The following is a 22,512-nucleotide window of genomic DNA, read 5'->3' on the forward strand; positions in this document are numbered from 1 at the left end:
GAACAAGTACAACATGTCTTAACCGTTTCATCTTGTGTCATGCATTTAAGAGTTTTTAACACAACTAAACGAAATGGTTATGAACTGAGACAAACTAGATGTCATCTAAGGCAATTACAATTCTGTAGGATCTGACATACATATTATATATTAATACCTATCAAAAGACACATGTAATGCCCAGTTTTAACAACTGTCTATGCCTGTAATCCCAGCATGTGAGAGACAGGGAAGAGAGCTCCTCCTACTAGTTTGAAGTCAGCCTAAGCTATGGAATGAGACCCCATCTGAGAAAAGAACACAAAACAAAACTCTTACAGCTGACTATTTAAGTTCATCAGTTTCACAAGATAGTAAACCCCCACTCTATCTCATCTGTTGATGCTTGGGGCTAGTTCCTGTGCAATGATGTTCTAGTCAAAACCTCTTTCCTACCAGAATATCTTGAAAGACATCTCCTATGTTTTCTTCTAGATGTATCAGGTCTTTTTTAATAGATTTTTGTAGAAGGTGAAAGAACAGAATTGAATTTCACTCTTTTACCAGCAACACTGACGAGTAGGCTACCTTCTTTTCTAAAGTACACTTTTGGCATCTTTGTGAAAAATTAAGTGGGTACAGCTTTGCTACTTAACTAGGTCCCCTATCCGTCTATTTTTATGTCAGCAGCAGGCTGTCTTTATCATTATTAGTTGTACAGATTAATTTGAGGTCTGGTATTGTAATGACTCCAGCATTGTTCTTACATCGGAGGTCAGATAGGTATTGCATAATTCTATGAATTGATTGTGGTAATAAAGTCACTTTCATGGTATTAATTTTGTCAACCCAGGGACATGAACTATCTTTCCATTGTCTAATTTCTTTTGTGATTTCCTTTTCTCATATCTTAATGTCTTTTGTTGTAGAAGTCTTTTACTACTTTAGCACTGGAGATACAGTCCACTCACTAGGGTCTTTTAAGTAAAATATTCTGTGGTCTATAAATGGAGAGTTTGATTTCTTCTCTTCCTATTTTTGTCCTTTTATGTTTTTCTCTTGTCTAACTGCTATAGTTAATGCTTCAAGCATTCTAAGGAAAAATAGAGGGAAATGTATGTCCTTCTTTCATTCCTGACTTCAGAGGAAATGATCTCAATTTGTCTCCACTTAATATAAAGTTAGCTATAGGACTGTTGTATACAGCCTTTATTTATTTATTTATTTGTTTGTTTAGGTATGTTCCATTTATTTCTAAAGTCTCTAGGACTTTTACCATGGAGGCACACTGGACTTTGTCAAATGCCTTTCAACATCAACTAAAATAGTACTAGATAATGAAAAATTATAAAATAGATATTGTTTAGCTCTAAAGAAAATGAAATAACAAAATATGCAGGAAAATGGATAGAACACATGTTAAAGAGAGATCATACAATCTCAGAGAGAAGAAAATTGCATGTTCTCACACATGTATTAGTCAGAAATATACATTGAAGACTGGTGGTGGCACACACCTTTAATCCCAGTACTCAGGAGACAGAGGCAAGTGGATCTCTGTGCGTTTGAAGCCAGCCTGGTCTACAGAGTGAGTTCCAGGACAGCCAGAGCTATTACACAGGGAAACCCTGTCTTGAAAAAACAAAAACAAAAATAAAATGAAAACCAGGGGAATGATTTGACTTTCCCTGTTCAGAAGAAAGGATTTTTCTACTGCTTTAGGAGAACTGAAAAAGTTCTACCCGCTGAAATAGGACACATGTCTGAGGTGTTCTCAGCTCTTGATGCTACATATCAACCTGGAACTCTTGTATTTCCTAAGTGAAAGGCCACTGAGAAGTGCTTCATAAAAATGTTCTGATGCTTCTAATTAAAAAAAATACCAAGTAGTTTATGAAATGATGATATGAAGCAGAAGGCACAATCAGGCAGACATACACTTAGAATACACACACATTCCAGATTCGGCCCACACTAAGACAGCACAATCAGGCAGACATACACTTAGAATACACACACATTCCAGATTCGGCCCACACTAAGACAGCACAATCAGGCAGACATACACTTAGAATACACACACATTCCAGATTCGGCCCACACTAAGACAGCACAATCAGGCAGACATAAACTTAGAATACACACACATTCCAGATTCGGCCCACACTAAGACAGCACAATCAGGCAGACATAAACTTAGAATACACACACATTTCAGATTCGGCCCACACTAAGACAGCACAATCAGGCAGACATAAACTTAGAATACACACACATTCCAGATTCGGCCCACACTAAGACAGCACAATCAGGCAGACATAAACTTAGAATACACACACATTTCAGATTCGGCCCACACTAAGACAGCACAATCAGGCAGACATATACTTAGAATACACACACATTTCAGATTTGGCCCACACTAAGACAGCACAATCAGGCAGACATAAACTTAGAATACACACACATTTCAGATTCGGCCCACACTAAGACAGCACAATCAGGCAGACATAAACTTAGAATACACACACATTCCAGATTCGGCCCACACTAAGACAGCACAATCAGGCAGACATACACTTAGAATACACACACATTCCAGATTCGGCCCACACTAAGACAGCACAATCAGGCAGACATACACTTAGAATACACACACATTCCAGATTCGGCCCACACTAAGACAGCACAATCAGGCAGACATAAACTTAGAATACACACACATTTCAGATTCGGCCCACACTAAGACAGCACAATCAGGCAGACATAAACTTAGAATACACACACATTCCAGATTCGGCCCACACTAAGACAGCACAATCAGGCAGACATACACTTAGAATACACACACATTCCAGATTCGGCCCACACTAAGACAGCACAATCAGGCAGACATATACTTAGAATACACACACATTCCAGATTCGGCCCACACTAAGACAGCACAATCAGGCAGACATACACTTAGAATACACACACATTCCAGATTCGGCCCACACTAAGACAGCACAATCAGGCAGACATATACTTAGAATACACACACATTCCAGATTCGGCCCACACTAAGACAGCACAATCAGGCAGACATACACTTAGAATACACACACATTCCAGATTCGGCCCACACTAAGACAGCACAATCAGGCAGACATACACTTAGAATACACACACATTTCAGATTCGGCCCACACTAAGACAGCACAATCAGGCAGACATACACTTAGAATACACACACATTCCAGATTCGGCCCACACTAAGACAGCACAATCAGGCAGACATAAACTTAGAATACACACACATTTCAGATTCGGCCCACACTAAGACAGCACAATCAGGCAGACATAAACTTAGAATACACACACATTCCAGATTCGGCCCACACTAAGACAGCACAATCAGGCAGACATAAACTTAGAATACACACACATTCCAGATTCGGCCCACACTAAGACAGCACAATCAGGCAGACATACACTTAGAATACACACACATTCCAGATTCGGCCCACACTAAGACAGCACAATCAGGCAGACATATACTTAGAATACACACACATTCCAGATTCGGCCCACACTAAGACAGCACAATCAGGCAGACATACACTTAGAATACACACACATTCCAGATTCGGCCCACACTAAGACAGCACAATCAGGCAGACATATACTTAGAATACACACACATTCCAGATTCGGCCCACACTAAGACAGCACAATCAGGCAGACATACACTTAGAATACACACACATTCCAGATTCGGCCCACACTAAGACAGCACAATCAGGCAGACATACACTTAGAATACACACACATTTCAGATTCGGCCCACACTAAGACAGCACAATCAGGCAGACATACACTTAGAATACACACACATTCCAGATTCGGCCCACACTAAGACAGCACAATCAGGCAGACATAAACTTAGAATACACACACATTTCAGATTCGGCCCACACTAAGACAGCACAATCAGGCAGACATAAACTTAGAATACACACACATTCCAGATTCGGCCCACACTAAGACAGCACAATCAGGCAGACATAAACTTAGAATACACACACATTCCAGATTCGGCCCACACTAAGACAGCACAATCAGGCAGACATACACTTAGAATACACACACATTCCAGATTCGGCCCACACTAAGACAGCACAATCAGGCAGACATATACTTAGAATACACACACATTCCAGATTCGGCCCACACTAAGACAGCACAATCAGGCAGACATATACTTAGAATACACACACATTCCAGATTCGGCCCACACTAAGACAGCACAATCAGGCAGACATATACTTAGAATACACACACATTCCAGATTCGGCCCACACTAAGACAGCACAATCAGGCAGACATAAACTTAGAATACACACACATTCCAGATTCGGCCCACACTAAGACAGCACAATCAGGCAGACATACACTTAGAATACACACACATTCCAGATTCGGCCCACACTAAGACAGCACAATCAGGCAGACATATACTTAGAATACACACACATTCCAGATTCGGCCCACACTAAGACAGCACAATCAGGCAGACATATACTTAGAATACACACACATTCCAGATTCGGCCCACACTAAGACAGCACAATCAGGCAGACATATACTTAGAATACACACACATTCCAGATTCGGCCCACACTAAGACAGCACAATCAGGCAGACATAAACTTAGAATACACACACATTCCAGATTCGGCCCACACTAAGACAGCACAATCAGGCAGACATACACTTAGAATACACACACATTCCAGATTCGGCCCACACTAAGACACTAAGAACGTTAAGGCCTGGCCACCAGTCGTCCTCACAACACATATAATGCATATCTAGTTCTACAAGCACCAAACAGTAGGACCACAATCAATGCTATTAACAGCTCAAGTAAGATCTCTGGACACAGACAAATACAGACCCTTCATTTCCCATTTGAACAGCCGTGCACCACTCTACAGCAAACAAATATCTAATTCTGCTCACAGCACGTGGGGACTGGAAACCCGAATGACAGGTCTTACACTGATTTCATTGTTGCAATGCTGTAAAAGTATACGCTTTTCATTTCTTACATAAGCTGCACGGAATAACCATGTCCCTCACTGAAGCCAGTTTAAGGATGTACTATACCTGAATTTGTGTCACAGTTCCCTCAGAAAGTTCATCATCTGCCACCTCTGTGGTTGCCGTCATGGTCACCTCAAAGCTCTGCTCATTTTCTGAAACTTCAAGAAAATAATGATTCATCTCCGCAATAATAATTGTAGAAACTAATTATCCTAATGAAATCCACGGGGAGAATGTGATCATCTAATTTCCTAACATGCTTCTTAACAATACAGTGCACATTAATTTGCTTAATAGACACGAGTGCCAGGTAGGAAGGTCCTTCCATGGGGCTTATATTCTAATAATAAACAAGATACGATAGTGGGTGAGTCTTATAAGCCAGGGACAAAATAAAGCAGGAAAAGGAATGAGGTGAAGCGAAGCAGTATGTCAGAATTTTAGGTGGGAGCTGGGGGATAAGACCTGGGACAAAGGAAGAAGGCTGGTCCTGGCGGTGTCCTGCAGGAGGCGTCTGAAGGAATGAAAAGCCAAAGGCTCTGCGATAGGGCATGCTGGGAATGGCACAAGCACAACAAGTCTACTGCTACAGCAGACGCGGTAAGAACAGAAGGAGACCGTGAGACCTCGTGGGCAACTGCAGAGATGACAACTTCACCTCGGAGACCAGAAAGCACAGGATGATTCTGAGCAGAGAAATGACACAGACACTTGGATTTTAACAGCACTGCTCTTGTTGCTGGGAGGAAAACACCTGAAGGGCAGAAGGGCTAGAGACATCGGAAAGAGGCTAATGCTCTAATGTAAGAGAGAACAGGGGTTTGGACTAGGTGGAACCATAAGTAGATCAAATTCTGAATAGTGATGATGGAACCAATGAGATTTGAAGACACACTAGACGTGTGGGAAATCGAAAAGTCAAGGACGACAGGTGCTTGTCCCCCTTCTTTAAGTACAAGCAACAAGATAAACATACTACTACTAAGCATTCGTGAATATTCAGGAAGTCAGTTTTAAATAAACAACTGAGATATTTACCAAATATCAAGAATTCAGGAAAACCCTGAAGGTGACTCTACTGTAACAGGTATGTCTAAGATAAGTCTGGTTAAAATAAGCGGGGCTGTCATTACTAGAGGGCAGTCTAAGCGCCAGGTCTGAGTGCTGGAGTGTTCTGTATTTAAGAGTTTGGTGGATGCGCACAAGTCAAGCTAAAAGATGGACATGTAGAAAGAAAACCAGAGAGAGGTGTTTCTAGAAGCCAGTAACGAGAAAAGCTTTTGACAGATAAGACAAAAATCACAAGATCTCTGGAGACCCAGGAAAAAGTTTTGGTAAAAGATAAAACCCTGGGATGTGTTAAGGAAAAAAAGACATGGAGGCAAGGACAGGCTATTGGACAGTGGCCAAAAATGGCTTCAGGGATTCAGTTTACAAACAAATGCGTTTATACTGAGGGGAGTCATCCAGGTAGAGGATGAGCCACTAGTGATTCAGAAGTCAGACGTAAGAACTACATCTGAGTACGCAAAGACGTGGAGCTGGTACATGGAAAAGCCGCAGCTGGCCGGTGAAGACCAGGATACACAGACACGGGTAAAGACAGGTGTGGCGATGGAATGTACAGTTATTTTCTCACTAGTTCAATTTCCCCTGAAAGAGAAAGCAAGGATGTCTCCGAGTAAGAAAGGTGAGGTATCAGATTTTGGGACATGAAACACTGATCTCAGAGTGAACAAGAGTTGTTGTGACTTGTCCTGATAGATCACATATCCCATTTGTGAGGGCTACAAAGCCAAGCCAGCTTGTTCATTCTGCCTTTCTCTAAGACCATTTGATTAGCTGTGTTAATCATAAATAGGCAAAACCAAATTTAGATGGGGTCATAGCTTAAGCAAAGAACAACAGAAGAAAAGAAGGGAAAGGCATCTGAAGGTAACTGCAAGACTGAATATAACCAGCAGTCACAACACTACCTCTGGGTGAGGAGAAAGGAAGGACCCGGTGCAGAAAGAACAATGAGAAAGTGGCATGACCGTGGGCCCAGAGCTGGAGTTGGGGAGCAACAGGACACAGGTCTGAAAGATGACAAATGCACAGCAGCAAGTCACTCAAGAGTGGTGACAATGGAGCAACAATGGAGAACAAAGAGCGAGGGACTGGGGTCTCAAAAAAATCACCGAACACACAGGCAATGACCGTGACCATGAGTAAGAAAGGGCATACATGGCCTGGCATACATGCACTGGCAGGCGGCACAGAAGCAGTGAGCTAGTGACTAAACTGAGGTGATTTCAGCTTCTGCTTTAGAAGGACGTAAAACTTGCGTCTCTAGTTAGATATACATCTTAATGCTAATCAACCTGTATAAAGCCTAACACATAAGTCTTTGTTTAGTGAGATGTAGCATATCAGGTTTCTACCCTAGCCTTTATCTCTAAGTTATCCACTCCCCTGCACAGGGAACAGCACTCTTCTTCATCACAAAACACTGCAGTCTGCCCCCTCCCCACTCCAGCCACCGTTTTTCTCCCTACCTCCAAAAATTCAATTTCTTTAGCTTCCTGGGCCTGGCTTACTTCACCTAAGATACGCTGTTGCTTTAGCCGCAGCACTTTATTCTTTTACGTCCAGATTAATATTCCACACTGTCCACGAGCCACATCTCCTTCCTCTGTGGGTGGACCCAGGCTGAAGCCACATCCTGGCGACTGTGGACAGTGCTATAATCATGGGTATGTGAAATGCAGGCATTTCCTGACAGATTACCTATCAACTCTACTCCAGGAGCCATCCTCATGCTGTTTTCCAGAGTGGCTGTACTTATACTTCCACCAATAGTGTGAAAGAGGCCTTCTTTTTCTGCACTTTTATAGACATTTTAAGCACAGCCATTCTATCTGGCCTGAGATGATCTATCTCATTACCCATTATTGGTCTGTTCAAATGTTCTGTCTTCAATGCTTCAACTTTGGTATTGATACATGTGTCCATGAAACTTATTCACTTGGAGGTTTTCCCATTTATTAACTAGAGTCCTTTAAGAATATTGGTATCTCTAATTCTTCATATTTCTCTTGTATCAATTATAATTTTTCATTTTGGTCTGATTTTTGAGTGTCTTTTTATGATTAGTCTAGTGATTTATCAATTCAAGCCATATATATGCTTTCCCCAAATGAGCTTTTATATTGGCTTTTCAGGATCTATTTTTTTTTTTTAAAGATAGATGTCCTCTGATTGTGGTGAAGGAGTCTCTCAGCACTACAAAGCTGCAGTGGCCGACAGAAATGGACTGTCTGGTTTAGCTTGTTTGGGAAGGCACTTTTCATTTCTGAATGCCAGGACTTTGCTGAACAACGTATTCATGTTGTTACTGATCACACATATTTATTTACTTGTACAATTTAAATGTCTATTCTTTTTCTGGCCTTTAAGAGTTCTGCTGAGAAGTTTGCAGCTAGTTTAGAGAAGATCCCATATATGCCGGCGCTCTCATCTTGGGCCTTTGTTAGTTTGACATAACATACCTCAAAAAAGATCTTTCTTGAATGAATCTACTAGAAATCTCTGAGGTTCTTGGACCTGGATGTATATACTAATTGAAGACTTGAAAAATATTCAACTGTTGCTTTGCCAAATCCATTTGTATATATCCATTTCCTTCTATTATAAAATACTAATAATAATATCATTTGTTTAACCACAAGTCTTACAGCCACTTTCTTTTTTAATCTAAGTTATTTCTAAACAACTACTATAACTTCAAGCTCAGAAATATGGACTCAGAGGTCCTTCCTCTGTTTGATCTAGTTTGTTTAAGTTCTATTATATTTTAAAATTTCATTTATTATATTATTATATATATTATTATAGCTCCAAAGTTTACATATTTTAATAATACACCTTTGCTGAATTTTTTATTTAGAACAAAAGGTACCTTCCTAATTTCATTCTCTTATGTTTTACTGAATTAGGATTATTATTTAAACTATCAAAAAGGCAGTTTTTTTTCTTTGAACTTGCTTTCTTTAGCTATGTTCTTTTGGCAGTAACGTGTTACCTTACTTTTCATGTCTTTGTACATATATCCATTACATTTTTAAATCTGCACATTAAGTTGTTTTTACCAGGTTTACAGTAGTGGAAGTTCCCCCCCCCTGGAGATGTGCCCTAAGGCACTGGATGGGTGGACTACTTTGGTTTGGGCTCCAGGGAGATACAGTAGTTAAATGTTTATGTAACTTCCTCAGCTGTAACCAGTATTTGTAATACCTATGGGTGACTTGGTGACCTAGACCACAGGGTATAAGTGGGATCACCCTAGCTGCTAACATGCAGCTCTCTTAGTTAGTGATAGTTTGCCAGTGAACCGAGGCACCATGAGCTGCTCTCGGTTTTTGTGGGTGGATGCAGTTAACTATGATGAAGGCACTACGGTCCCTTCTAAGCAAGATGCAGCCAGAGTGGTTATGGAGGGAAAGCACCTGCTAATTTCTAAAGGCCACACGGAAACACATCTACTCCTGTAGGCCAACATATACTTGGTGGTGTGGCAGAGTGCTAAGTGATGACAGAGATAAGTGTACCTTGGTGAGCACAAGGAAAAGAATGCCCATCATTGTATACAAACTACAGTTACCTTCACAAAACTACAGGCGGCCACCTGCTTGCTTTCTGGGATGGTGGGTAGGACCAGCTGGCTGCTTTTGTGCCTCAGCTTCTTAGGACAGGCAGCTTAGCTACTCTCAGAGCCAAAGGCTGAGGGGCCAATGGCTAAACTTTGTGACTTTACTGTAGCTCTTACTATTTTTCTTTTAAAGAGAAACCTTCCTAAATTAAGTTTATCAACGATTCGTACAAATATGGAGAACATATACTCAGAGACCAGCTTATTAAGTTCTCCATGAGAGGAACAAATTGAGTATCACATGCACGATAGTGTCAACATCTCCATGTTTATCAGGTGATGAACAGAGACGTAATATCACAAAAATGGAACACAGTGCCAAGTACAGAGTGAACCTATGATTATGAACAAAGTATTTAAATAATGAACTAACTAGTCATAATTTCGCACAAAAGATTGTTCAAAAATTTTGCCTTATAAAATATCCACATAGGATTGTATCTGTGTAGATAGGCCAACTAAGCTTTAAGATCCAGTGACAGACACAGTAGGAGATATTTAAAAACACGAATCGACAGGAAGAAACTTCATTTAGTTCCAAATTTTAGGCATGAATATGTTATACTTGAAAACTAATACTAGCCCTAACAGTTTTTTAATCCATAGTAAACTGAAATAAAATGATTTATTTTCTGTTCAATTTAAGAAATAATTAGCTCTGTGCATACAACTTGCTAACATATAATTTTCCATGCTAAAACCTAGTCTTAATTTAAATCTAGGTAAAGATATTTCATTTGATGCTGATATGTAAAATCAGAAATCTCAAAAATGGCAATCAACAGATGAAGGCATCACTCTGGCTTTCTAGGGACAGGACTCCAGATTCTTTCCTAGGCAAATCAGAAACATGATCTAGTGCTGTTGCTGGTATGCCTCTGCCAATGGCACTCCGTCTGGAATCTAGCCTGCCTTAAAGGTTGTTAGACTCTAAGCATACTAAACCACACTAGGATTAAGTAAATGAGGCACCTACCAAACTTCTATACAGGTGGGCAAGAGGCTAAAGCATGTGCTAGAGGAAGCAGAGTACCTGCAAATGTCTGATCGTGCTCTCTCTGAGCCTCACTTTCTTCATCCCCATGTGTGAGTGAATGGTAACAGTATCTATTGCACAGCATGATGGGCTGGGGGAAGATGCAGTTTAAAAACCTTATACTTTTGAACAAAGCAGGGAAACATACATATTCATATCCGTTTAAAAAATGAAGAGACTCTCAGTATCGTTAAGGCAGAATACTCAGTTAAATTATTTCTTTAAAAGGCTCATTACAAAGCCTATAGCAGCAGGCTGAGAGTAAAGAAGTGTTGAAAAGATTGGACAATAGGTAAAGGTAAAGGCATCTACTTAGCGGTTGGTATATAACGAACACTCTTTAAGCATTTGTTTAAAAGCAGATTTTTTGACTAAGTAGAGTTCAAGTCTCCCTAGAGATGCCAACTGACTGGTGCAAGCTAATATCTAATTCAGAAGGTACCTCTGTTATTAGCAGACTTACGCGGGAGTGCAACAACTGATATGCAAGGTGTAGAGTCGTCAATGCTCTGGTCATCCTCAGAGGACAGACAGAGCCTCTTCTGCGGAGGTTCAGTACTATCTTCCGAGTCTATTTCATCAGGGTCTAGCGGAAGGGGAAAAGAAACCAGACAAAATGCTCAGAAACCTCAAATAGACAAAATCTGTACTTAGTATAGAAATCTCTACAGCAATTTTCTTATCTACTAAAATCATCCTTCTATCCACCTGCTCACTTAAATTCACTTAGCTATACAAGGACTCAAAGATCGTCGCTTTCTCCTTGCTTACAGTAGTACCCAGTCCCTGTTCTTGTGAAGGACAAAGTGCCACCTTCTAACTTGGTTTTCCAAAGATTTAACACACAAAGAGAAGGACTGGTATTGGGTTCATTCAAATATTTACTAAATGCCTAACGTCTAAGTGCCTGGAACAGGAAAATGAAGGATACCCTATGCAAGAAGGATACCTCATAAAGGAAGGCTACGCCGTGAAGGAAGGATACCCCATGAAGGAAGGCTACCCCGTGAAGGAAGGATACTCACTCTATGAAGGAAGGATACTCACTCTATGAAGAAAGGATACTCTCTCAATGAAGAAAGGATACTCTATGAAGAAAGGATACTCACTCTATGAAGAAAGGATACTCTTAAGGAAGGATACTCACTCTATGAAGAAAGGATACTCTCTCAATGAAGAAAGGATACTCTATGAAGGAAGGATACTTACTCTATGAAGAAAGGATACTCTTAAGGAAGGATACTCTATGAAGGAAGGGTACCCCATGAAGAAAGGACACCCTATGAAAGAAGGTTACCCCATGAAGAAAGGATACCCTATCAGGAAGTTACGTGGTAGCATCTAGTGAACAATTTAAAAACGGTGTATTCAGAGCTGTGACACTGGAATGGAGAGGTCAAGAGAGCACAGAGGAAATACATTTCGAATGAAAGTGAAGCGAGGGTTCTTGAGGAGGCATCATGAACTTGAGAAAACAAAGAGAAAGCAAGGAAGCGTGTTTGCTTCTCCTGGCAGTAGCACAAAGTGCAGTGGAACTGAAGAAATCAAAAGATGCTAAGAAAATAAAACAGTGAACTATTAGGACATAATCACATGACCAGGGACAACTGTGGCAGGAGAGCAGGCTAGCAGAAGAACATGAAGTAGCAAAAGTGCCCAAACTATGTTCTAAAGAAATCACTGTAAGCTTTCAAAACAGCACTAAGAAATGGAAAAGCTGGACAAAAGGCCAGAGTTAGGCAGATGAGAAAGAGAATCTGATCTGACAAAGGGGGATCCACAACAGGGATAAACCAAGTTTACAGCAGCATACTAACAGCATATTAGCGTATTCTGAACCATGACCAGACTGTAAGTAAGAAGTAAAGTGCAGTCTGGGAAGTGTGTGGAAAGAACTGCTTGGGACATGTAAAATTTAGTTATAAAGGCAGAAATAAAAGCCAGGCGGTGGTGGTGCACGCCTTTAATCCCAGCACTTGGGAGGCAGAGGCAGGTAGATCTCTGTGAGTTCGAGGCCAGCCTGGTCTACAAGAGCTAGTTCCAGGACAGGCTCCAAAACCACAGAGAAACCCTGTCTCGAAAAAAAAAAAAACCAAAAAAAAAAAAAAACCAAAAAAAAAAGACAGAAATATGAACTATCAAAATAGGTAGATGATAGCTAAAATGACTGAGTGAAATAATAGAGACGACAGAGTAATAAGACAGAAAGATTAGTAAAGAATGAACACACACACATATGTACAAAAAAAGATCATGTTTCACAGACTTGAATCTTAATTTACCAGAAGGATTATATAAATCTTGATCAGTCACATAAAATTTCCTATATTATCATCAATCACTCGCAGAACTACTTCTCAGTGTTCTTTCTAATGTGTCAAATATACCTCTGGTAACAAATGATATAAAAATGTATTATAGCTATTCCACTATCTTCAGAGACTTACATCCCATATAAAAATACTAAGGTATTTATAAAACACAACATATAAATTAAGATTAATCTATAATCCAGAGATACCAGAACTATGTGTGTAGGTGACAGACAATGGAATCGACACACCCCAGTTTCAATTATAGTCAGCAAAGTCTCCTACCATTCTGAGGGCAATGAAGAATGAGGTTCCCGTCTGTGTCCTGAGTAAACGTCACAGAGTTCACAGTTTCTACTGTTACTGTGTCAGAATCCTCTTCAACTGTGCTCATACTCAAATCTGCGTGAGAAGAGGCTACTTAAGGACTTAAAATAAAATAATCTTTCCAGACAGTACACGAAATCGATCTAGGTATCTGTTTAGTCTTCATAAGAAACTGCAAAGGAGTTCAGATTTCAGAAACCACCTTTCAATAACCACTATTTAGAATCAGGTTCAATAACCTACAAGAATCTGACCGACCCAGATTAACTCACAACAACTTTCTTACAATATTAACTTTCTGTGATGACTAACCTTGAAATTTAGAACCGCCACAGAGAAGCCTGTAGGCGTGGCTATAAGGAGGAGTTGGGAAAACAGACTAAGAGGAGAGAAAGGTGCTCAGCGGCACTCTGGTGTTTCTCTCTTCCCACTGAAGACAGAACCAGCTGTCCCTCACTCCTGCTACCGTGTCTTCTTACTGTGGTGGACAGCATTCTGACTTCAGGGAAAAGCCCTTCAAATCCATTAGTAAGGCATTTCGTTGCAGCAATACCCTTTCTTTGCTTTTACAGTTATTTTTTTTTAACTACAGCAAAAAAAAAAAAAAAAAGTTGAAGCTGTTAATCAGCAGAACTCTTAACAATTTTTAATATTTTTACCGGTAGCTTTTGTACTATGTCCTCACAAGCTTTCTGCCATCTGACTCTTGTGTTTGTTAAGGCGGACACGATGGTGATTGAACCCAGACCTTCCTATTTATATTCGGCCAATGATCTGCCACTGAACTAGATTCCAAACCTGCTGTCTTTAGCAAATTTAGCAAAACTTCCATCTTGATCTAATAATCATTATTCATAAAACCCTATTATGAGTATTTAAGCCGTTACCTGAAAAATAAGAACATCAACCAAACATTTTTGTAGTTAGTAGTAATGGGGTTGGAACCTACTTTTTTGTTTGTTGAGACAGGGTTTCTCAGTGTACAGCCCGGGCTTTCCTAGAATTTGCGGTGTAGACCAGGTTGGCCTCATACTCACAGAAGATCTGCCTGCCTCTGCCTCCCAACTGTTGGGATCAAAGGCATCACCATCCCCGAGCTTTTTTTTTTTTTTTGATGTGTGTTTAAAGTGTCCTTACTTGCTGCTTTATATTTAACACAGACTGAAGAATTGGAGTCTTAGAACACAGTCACTATCTTGTGGCTGGATAAATATACTGCTACCGATTAATATAGACAAAAGTCTTGTGTGTGTTTAATTAATCATTCAGTATTTGATAAAGGTATTAGTCCATTTACAGACCGGTCACTATTTACACAAGCATTTGGTAAAAAATGCTTTGGCAACACAGACAACTACATTCATATTTACATGGTAAAGATCCAATGAGGAACATAGGTTTACTATGCAAAAGAACAATTTTCAAGATAAAGAAGAATGGGAATCATGATGCAGCATGGTCAACCACTGGGTGGGTTTTCGCAGTAAAGCGGGCTTACCTAGACCACGGATGGATTAGCTACAGCCCTTCCCATAGAATCACGTCTCCGTGCTCTGGCCAGCAGCATCACTCCCAGGTCATCCAGACTGCTTCTCCTCCATGCCTGTGCATCTGCAGCACTCTGAAACAGTAACAGCATCACAAAAGGCTTAATACAAACAAGAACAAGTAGTATCTGAGCACTGGAAATAATGCTGCTGCATGCTGGCCTCACAGCTCTGATGCCTCACCCCGAGGACTGAAACAGAAGCACAACTTCCTTCTGAGTACATTTTATGGACGTCAGCCTCAAAACCAGTCCAGTGCGATAACGTAAGAGCTCATAGGAAGTTTCTCAACCCAAGCTGTCACTCCCCAGTTAGTTGTCGTCTGAAAACATAGACTGAGGTATACAGTGGTTATGGTAGACCTTGGAACCATCGTGCAAACTTATCTCCTATGGAAAACTAACATTTCCAGCTCACGTGCTCTTTCATAATGACTTATCCACATCTCTAAAATACCCAATTTTATCTTAAAAATAGGTATGCAAGTTGTTTTTAAAGACACCTAGAAATTGGAGAAGATGGCTGAGATCCTAATTCGAGAGCACCCTTACTATGGAAGTCAAGAGGCAGACAAGGTGCTGGCTTAGGTGAAGAGCATCTGATGCTCTTGGAGAGGACCTGGGTTCAGTTCCCAGCAACGACATGGCGCCTCATAACCATCTGTAATCAGTTCTAGGATCCAGCACGTTCTACTGGCCTAGTAGTATACAGACATACATGCAGGCAAAAAGACTCCTAAAATAAATCAATCTTTAAAAAAAAAGCAAACAGGAAGAAAAACAGAGGAGACTGAGGACTAGCTGGTGATACTGAAGGAAAACTGAGACATGCTCAATGGGCATTAAAATGATTAACTCTCAGTAAGATGACGGAGTATTTATTTGGTCTGGCAATATGGAGAACACGCATTACCTTAAGAAGTAATTTCAGTGGACTGGGAGCAGATGGCAAACAGAGAAACCAACATAGAGAAGACTCACTTTGAGGATAAAGAGAAGTGGGCTCAACACAGCAACACAGCGTTAGAAGATTATTTATGGCTTTACAAAGACAAATATTGATGAATAAATCAAACTAACTAGTTATTTAGTGCTTTTATTCAAACTCATTAGAAGAAAAATCATGCTTGACATTGGAACCCTTTCACACCAACACTACTTGGAACCTGCTTTGACCCTTACCAAATCATCGATGGTCTCACTTTTATACCAATTAAAAATGAAAGAGCACGATGAAGGAAAGACGGACAACATTTTAACTGGCAAACTGACATTCTGCTATATTCCCATCATTTGATGGATTAGCTTGAAACAACAAATACCTTAATGAACCAAGAAAAAAGAACCCATAAATGGTATAGAGCATTTATTCTTACATATGCTCGCATTTGAAAGACAAACCTTTAACTTATAGTTCCAAATAGAGATGACTGGGGGAGGGAGGCACGTAGCAGGGTCTCACGATGGAGCCCAGGCTGCCCTGGCTCTGCCTTCCTAGTACTGGCATGTTTCTGTCACCATGCTGACCCAAGGTAACCCGACTTATTAGGCTACAATAACCTGGTGGAACAAGAAGGGATAAGTACGACAAAGTAACATTTGATTTTTAAAGTCAAAATGAAAAAAGAATCAAGTTGCTCATGCTCCTCTTCATTTCAGTATTGACCTAAACTTCTGAGGGTCACATGTCCATTGGGTATAAATTTTGGGGCAGCTAAGTGTCAAAAATCTTAAAAGAAAAAGGAAAAAAAATATCAAAAAACGTCATTTCTTCCTATTTTAGAAGTCAACTCTATCTAAGCATACACTTCTGGTGGTGATCATGAGAAGCTGGAGGCAACATAGTCTGTCTGACCCTACATGACAGAGATTGTTTAGCTTCAAAACTGGAAAATGGAATGCAGTTATATGGCACAGGGAAACTCACTAAGAGGATATTCTTAAAATGGGAAATACAGAACACCACGGAGAGTTGTAACTTAATGCAGCAAGAACATATTTAATTTTTGAGATTTCCTGAATCAATATAGTATTAACAATCATCCACTTCTCTTTAACATTTAATAATTACCTTCCAGATTTTTAGTTTACACACATGCACACATATCAGTGTCTTAGTTTGGTTTCTATTGTTGTGAAAAGACACCATGACCATGGCAACTCTTATGAAGAAAACCTATAATCGGGGTGGCTAGCTTACAGTTTCAGAGGTTCAATCCATTACCATCATGAAGGGGAACATGGCAGTATGCAGGCAGATGTGGTACTGGAGAAATAACTGAGAGTCTTATATCGTGCAGGAAACAGGAAGTTGACTGACAATAACACTGATGTAAGTTTGAGCAAAAGAGACCTCAAAGCCTGTCCCCACAGTGACACACTTCCTCCAACAAGGCCACCCCTCCTAATAGTACCATTCCCTTTGGGAGTCATTTTTTTCCTAACCACTACATTCCACTCCGTGGCCCCAAATGCTTATTGATGTATTACAATGCAAAAATGCATTCAATCCAACTTCAAAAATCCCCATAGGCTATCCCAATCTTAAACTTGTTTCAAAGTCTCTTTTGAGACACATGGCAATCTCTTAATTGTAATCCCCCTATAAAGATCAAAACCAAAAAGCAGATCATATACTTCAACATAACAGCACAGGATATGTATTACCATTCTAAAACACAAGGAAGGGAGCATAGTGAAGAAATACTGGCGAAAAGCAAGACCAAAAGCCAGCTAAGTAAACTCCCAACTCTGCAGCCCCATGTCTGGTGTAAAATGTTCTTTAGATCTCCAACTCTTCCAGCTGTTAAGCTTTATTGACTCTAACACACTTCCTTCTCTGGGCTGGTTCCATTCCCTGCTAACAGCTCTCCTCGACAGGTAACCCATGACTCGGGCATGTTTGATTTGATATCTTGGGGTCCAAAGCAATCCAGGCTGTACCTCTATACTAGGCCTCCATTCAGAGACACCCTGACACATGCTTGGCCTCAGGGCTTTATTTTTTAACTCCTTCCTCCTATCCTTAACTCTAAAATCAGAACCAAGTGGCTGAAGCTGTCAAGTTCTGCTGCTTGCTTAAGTTGGAACATGGCATGCTTGTTCAATTAAATCTTCACCAGCTGTCTTTCACCACCTAAGCTTGCTTGTCCTGAAACTTGCTCTGTAGACAAAGGAGACCTCCAACTCTCTGCCTTCCTAGAACTGGGATTAAAGGTGTGCCTTAGTACACTTAGCTCCCAAGCTTTTCTTCAGTCCCTTTTCGCAAATTGGAAACTAAGCTGGGCTGAGATCTTGCCTTGAGATCACCACTCTGTTTATAACATCTCTTAATCCATTTACCTCCTCAAACAGAGGATTTAGCTCCATCCCACATCCTGGTGTCCTTTTTCTCAAGTATTTTTCCTTGCTCAGCTCGCTCATTCTCATTATATATCTTCATTATAGTTACCACCAGTATCCAGAACAGTCTATACTAGGCTGTCTTGAGATTTCTTACAGTGGTATATTGTGTTTTAATAAATAGAAGATCGAGGACAAAGTAGCCATACTAGTGAGCCATACAGGCCAGGGAATGGTGCCATACACCTTTAATCCTTGGACTTAGAAGACAAAGGCAGGTAGATCTCTGTGAGTTCAAAGCCACCCTGGGTTATACAAGATTTAATCTTTCTAAAACAGGAACAGAAAGGTGCACCCAGCACTAGGGATCACACATCTTTAATCCCAGCACTAGAGAGGTGGAGACAAGAGCTATATAGCTGGGCAGAGAAGAATATAAATGGGAAGAGACAGGAACTCAGCAGAGTGTGAGTCTGAGGTCGGTGGAGAGCATTGCAGGATCGCCCCATTGTCCGAGCCTTGGTAGAGGTAAGAAATCTCAATGGCTATTTTGCTTTTCTGATCTTCAGCTTGAACCCCAATATCTGTCTCTGGGTTTTATTATTCGTACTACAATTTCTTCCAATCCTAAACTCTTCACTTTAGCCTCAGGCAGACTCTTTAGATAAGGGCAAAAAGTAGCCAGCCACCTCTTTCACCAAACTATGGCAAGAGTAACATCTTCAGGAGTACTGACTATTCCAGCTGGGAACACTCTGCACTTGAAGAATGCTTTGGAAATGGTTCTGAAGTGAATCAGATGGCAGCACCTCGCCTTGGGGCATAGGGTTAAGAGTTAAGCATTGTGAAGCACCATTAATTTTAAGGGTAAATATACACTGTAAGCATCCTTTTCAATGGTTATTTTTCCTTCAACTAACTCAAGATGTAGGCAGTGGGAACAATTTGACTCTCCAATTAGACAAATGTTAGACCCGTCTTCTAGTGCCCCTATTACTCAGAGCAAAGGACTGCCAACGGCATATCCAGCTAAATGAGTTATGGCACCAACTGCTTCAACATTCTACAGATAGGTGCTTTCAGAAACCAACCTGCTTGCTCAAGTACAACCTCCAAACTTTTGGCCATCACAAGCTTTGATGAACTCCCCGTGTCCTCACAGCTGTTCCTACCCAGGCCACAAGGGGAGCACCTCCCCTGGTGGTCCAGCTAAAGGCCTGTTCCGGCTATCAGCAGAGTTGTCATTTGTATAAGGGGCTTTGCCCTGCCTAGCACAGACATTTCTGTGTTTGCATGGGCTGCTGGGAGATGTGCTCCTGTATGCATCATTAGGTCCAATAAAATGCTTCTCCAGTGTCCTTCTCTTACTTTTTATGTTAATTAGGACAAGCTCAGTTGGTTACACACAAAAAAGGGAAAAGTCCAGGCACAAGTGGAGGCAGTGACAGTCAGAAGTAAGGAGACCTGAAGGGTTCCAGAGTTAATGGCAGAAATAACAGGGAGCAGAGATGAGAGCCACCAAGGGCCATGAAGACATGAGGAGAGTCCCAGGAAGCTGCCAATGGTCTCAAACTTTCTGGGCATTGAGAACTGTCAACAATAGTCACTGTCATCAGGATGAAGATCTCATTCATCTTTGCTCTAGTCAAGGGTCTCAGCACCCAAAATCTGTAAGCGAGCTCTACTATTAAGAGCATTACCTGCCTCTGCCGTTTAAGACTGCCCAAACCTACAGATTACAAAAGCTGCTGTGTTCTGGGGCCGCTGATAGTTAATGCCAGGAGCAATGAACTTCTAACCTGATAGCCTAGTAGAGCTTCAGTCTTGTGTTAAAATAAAAGCCTGGAGCAATAGAACTATATTGTTCGGGGCTCATAACTGTTATATATGTGGTTCGTCAGCCCAGACCCTAGGTCTTGGTTACTCCAGGACCAGCATTGCTGGCAATGGAAGAGTCTCCTTGCCTACCCAGGACTCATATCCAGGCAGAGCAAAAGATCCCCTGCTAGCAGTAACAGCTCTGAACCCCTGGGAAAACTTTTGTAACTTCATGGGAAAGTTTGTAAAGTAGATTAAGATAGAGTATTAAATTAAGGTACATGATTAATGGCTTCACTAAACAATGGTAAACAGCCAGATGGTGGTGGTGTATGTCTTTAATCCTAGTACTCTGGAAGCAGAGGCAGGTGATCTCTGTGAGGTTGGAACCAGCCTAATATACAGAGCGAGTTCCAGGACAGTCAGGATGGTTATACAGAGAAACAGTTTTGAAAAACAAAAACAAAAAGATAGTAAAACAAATACTACACATCATAAAGTATCAGTAAATGTGTTAATGGAGTTTAATGTAATGCTTCAATTATCAATGATGCTGTAATTGAATAAAGTGAATTATATGGTAATACAGATCATCTGAAGGGTCAAGATTTCATACCTGGCAATAAAACTGTACTGCCTATCTGATCTAAGAGCTTATGTGTTTGGTTACACTGTAAGATAGTATCCTTTCAAAACACCATTTTTTGTAATACACCATCTGATTTTTAAATACAAATTATCACCAAGTTCTTTAGTTTATTGAAAAATCACATTTTCTTAACAAATACTAAAACACATCAGGCAGCGAATAGACCTAATATACATTTCCTCTGCACAAAGTCTTACAGAGAGGGAACAGTAGCTCTAGACACCAAGGCTGGAAGGGGTGGCCTGACTGAATACACAGCCAAAACGATCCTTTAATAAATACGATGTAGGAAGTTTACACAGCCCTTCCAATACGCTTCTTCTTGACAGCTTCTCTCTGGATAATCATGGACTGGGCTACCTCCCCATAAACTTGAAAAATGCAGACACAATAGGTTCCTTTTATTGAAACTGAACCAATTTACCTTTATGGTATCAAAGCAGACAAACCTTGTGATTTTATTAATTTTTATTACAAGAATTCTCTTCACAAAATAAAGACCACCATTAAGATAAACGGAGACAGGACAACAACTTCACGTGCCTCTGGGCTTCAGTAAGCATTTGGCTTAGTTACAGACTACCTTTGCTAAACTGCGTAGCATTTATGTTTATGAATTCCCAGTCTTTTCAAGCAGAGAACGCTCTAACACCTATGGCAGAAAGAGAATGTAATCACAGTAAAGGCAGTACTAAGCAGACGGCCTCTACAAAGGCTCTATGTGAAGCTCAGTTATGTGGAGTAGATGCTGATCTGTGGGCTAAGGTGGGACACCACTGAACCCTCCCCAACACCAATGCTTATCTAAAGCTTTGATGTGTTTGCAACACAGATAAAAGCTTCAAGTAAGTCACCCGGTTCTCTAATACTTTCAAAAGCACCAGGCTCTATCCTTAGTCTAATATCTACAGTCAAGATATACATACTTAGGGATGTTTGTTTTTTGTTAGGTATGTATCCTCAGATATGTTAATTTAAGTCACTGCATCAAAACACTAAGACAAAAATCTGTGTGGAGCTTTCTGAAAATATCCAGTCTTTGAAGAGACTGATCATTTAAGACTATGTACTTAGTCTGTTGTCCTACTGTGTGCTCAGTCTGCTTAATCCTGCCTTTATGAGAACAAAGTAACCAACTTTATGAAGCCTTGGATTAACCATGCGATTAGCTTTTACAACCTAAACTAAATGCATAACTTTAATCTTGAATTAGGCACTTGTCCATGCCCCTGACCCAGAAAAATTTGTGTATGCTGTGATAATAATCTGCTGAAAACAATCAACAGGTCAAAACTAACCCTAAACAAAGATAGTCACCATAAATGTTAGATGCTAAACGTAGATATAGTTTGATAACAAAGTTTGGTTTTGTTATTCTGGGTCAGTAAAGCAATTTCTTCCCTTGTGAAACTGTTTCTATAAAAAGGTATCCTTCATTCTTTCCCTTATACCACATTTTCTGTGCTCTTTAATAAACACAAAGCAAAGTCCTCTGTTAGGGACAGACACAGAATGGCACAGGCAAGCACAACTTTAAAAAAGGAAACACAGGAGGACATTAGGAACTATTTCCCGGACACATTTTACGGTCAGGCACAAACTGTAAGTCCAAAACTTTGATATCCTCATTTAAAAATATTAAAACCTGAATACTCAGAGAAAAAGGTTAATGCTGTATGTAGTCTCTAAACTGTTAAAGATACAGATTTAAATTCTTAAGAAGCA

At 40.4% G+C, this 22,512-nt stretch overlaps 1 protein-coding gene across 9 annotated transcripts in view; it reads right to left on the reverse strand.

Annotated features, from left to right (window-relative positions):
* Dmtf1 (cyclin D binding myb like transcription factor 1) overlaps window positions 1-22,512 on the reverse strand; it is a 50,727-nt gene that overhangs the window by 26,237 nt on the left and 1,978 nt on the right. For 6 of the 9 annotated variants that reach the window (XM_075955955.1, XM_075955950.1, XM_075955954.1 and 3 more), the window contains exons 2-5: window positions 14,931-15,053; window positions 13,391-13,507; window positions 11,257-11,379; window positions 5,131-5,225 (exon numbers count right to left, since the gene is read on the reverse strand). In XM_075955955.1, coding sequence (XP_075812070.1) covers window positions 5,131-5,225; window positions 11,257-11,379; window positions 13,391-13,499 — 327 coding nt within the window. In that variant the 5' untranslated portion in view covers window positions 13,500-13,507; window positions 14,931-15,053. Of the gene's footprint in view, window positions 1-5,130; window positions 5,226-11,256; window positions 11,380-13,390; window positions 13,508-14,930; window positions 15,054-15,162; window positions 15,714-16,379; window positions 19,122-22,512 lie in introns of those variants that run through there. The other 3 variants (XM_075955951.1, XM_075955956.1, XM_075955952.1) reach the window with 3 other exon arrangements.

This window comes from Microtus pennsylvanicus, chromosome 22 (genome assembly GCF_037038515.1).
Source record: "Microtus pennsylvanicus isolate mMicPen1 chromosome 22, mMicPen1.hap1, whole genome shotgun sequence".
In the NCBI taxonomy this organism is placed as follows: Eukaryota; Metazoa; Chordata; class Mammalia; order Rodentia; family Cricetidae; genus Microtus; species Microtus pennsylvanicus.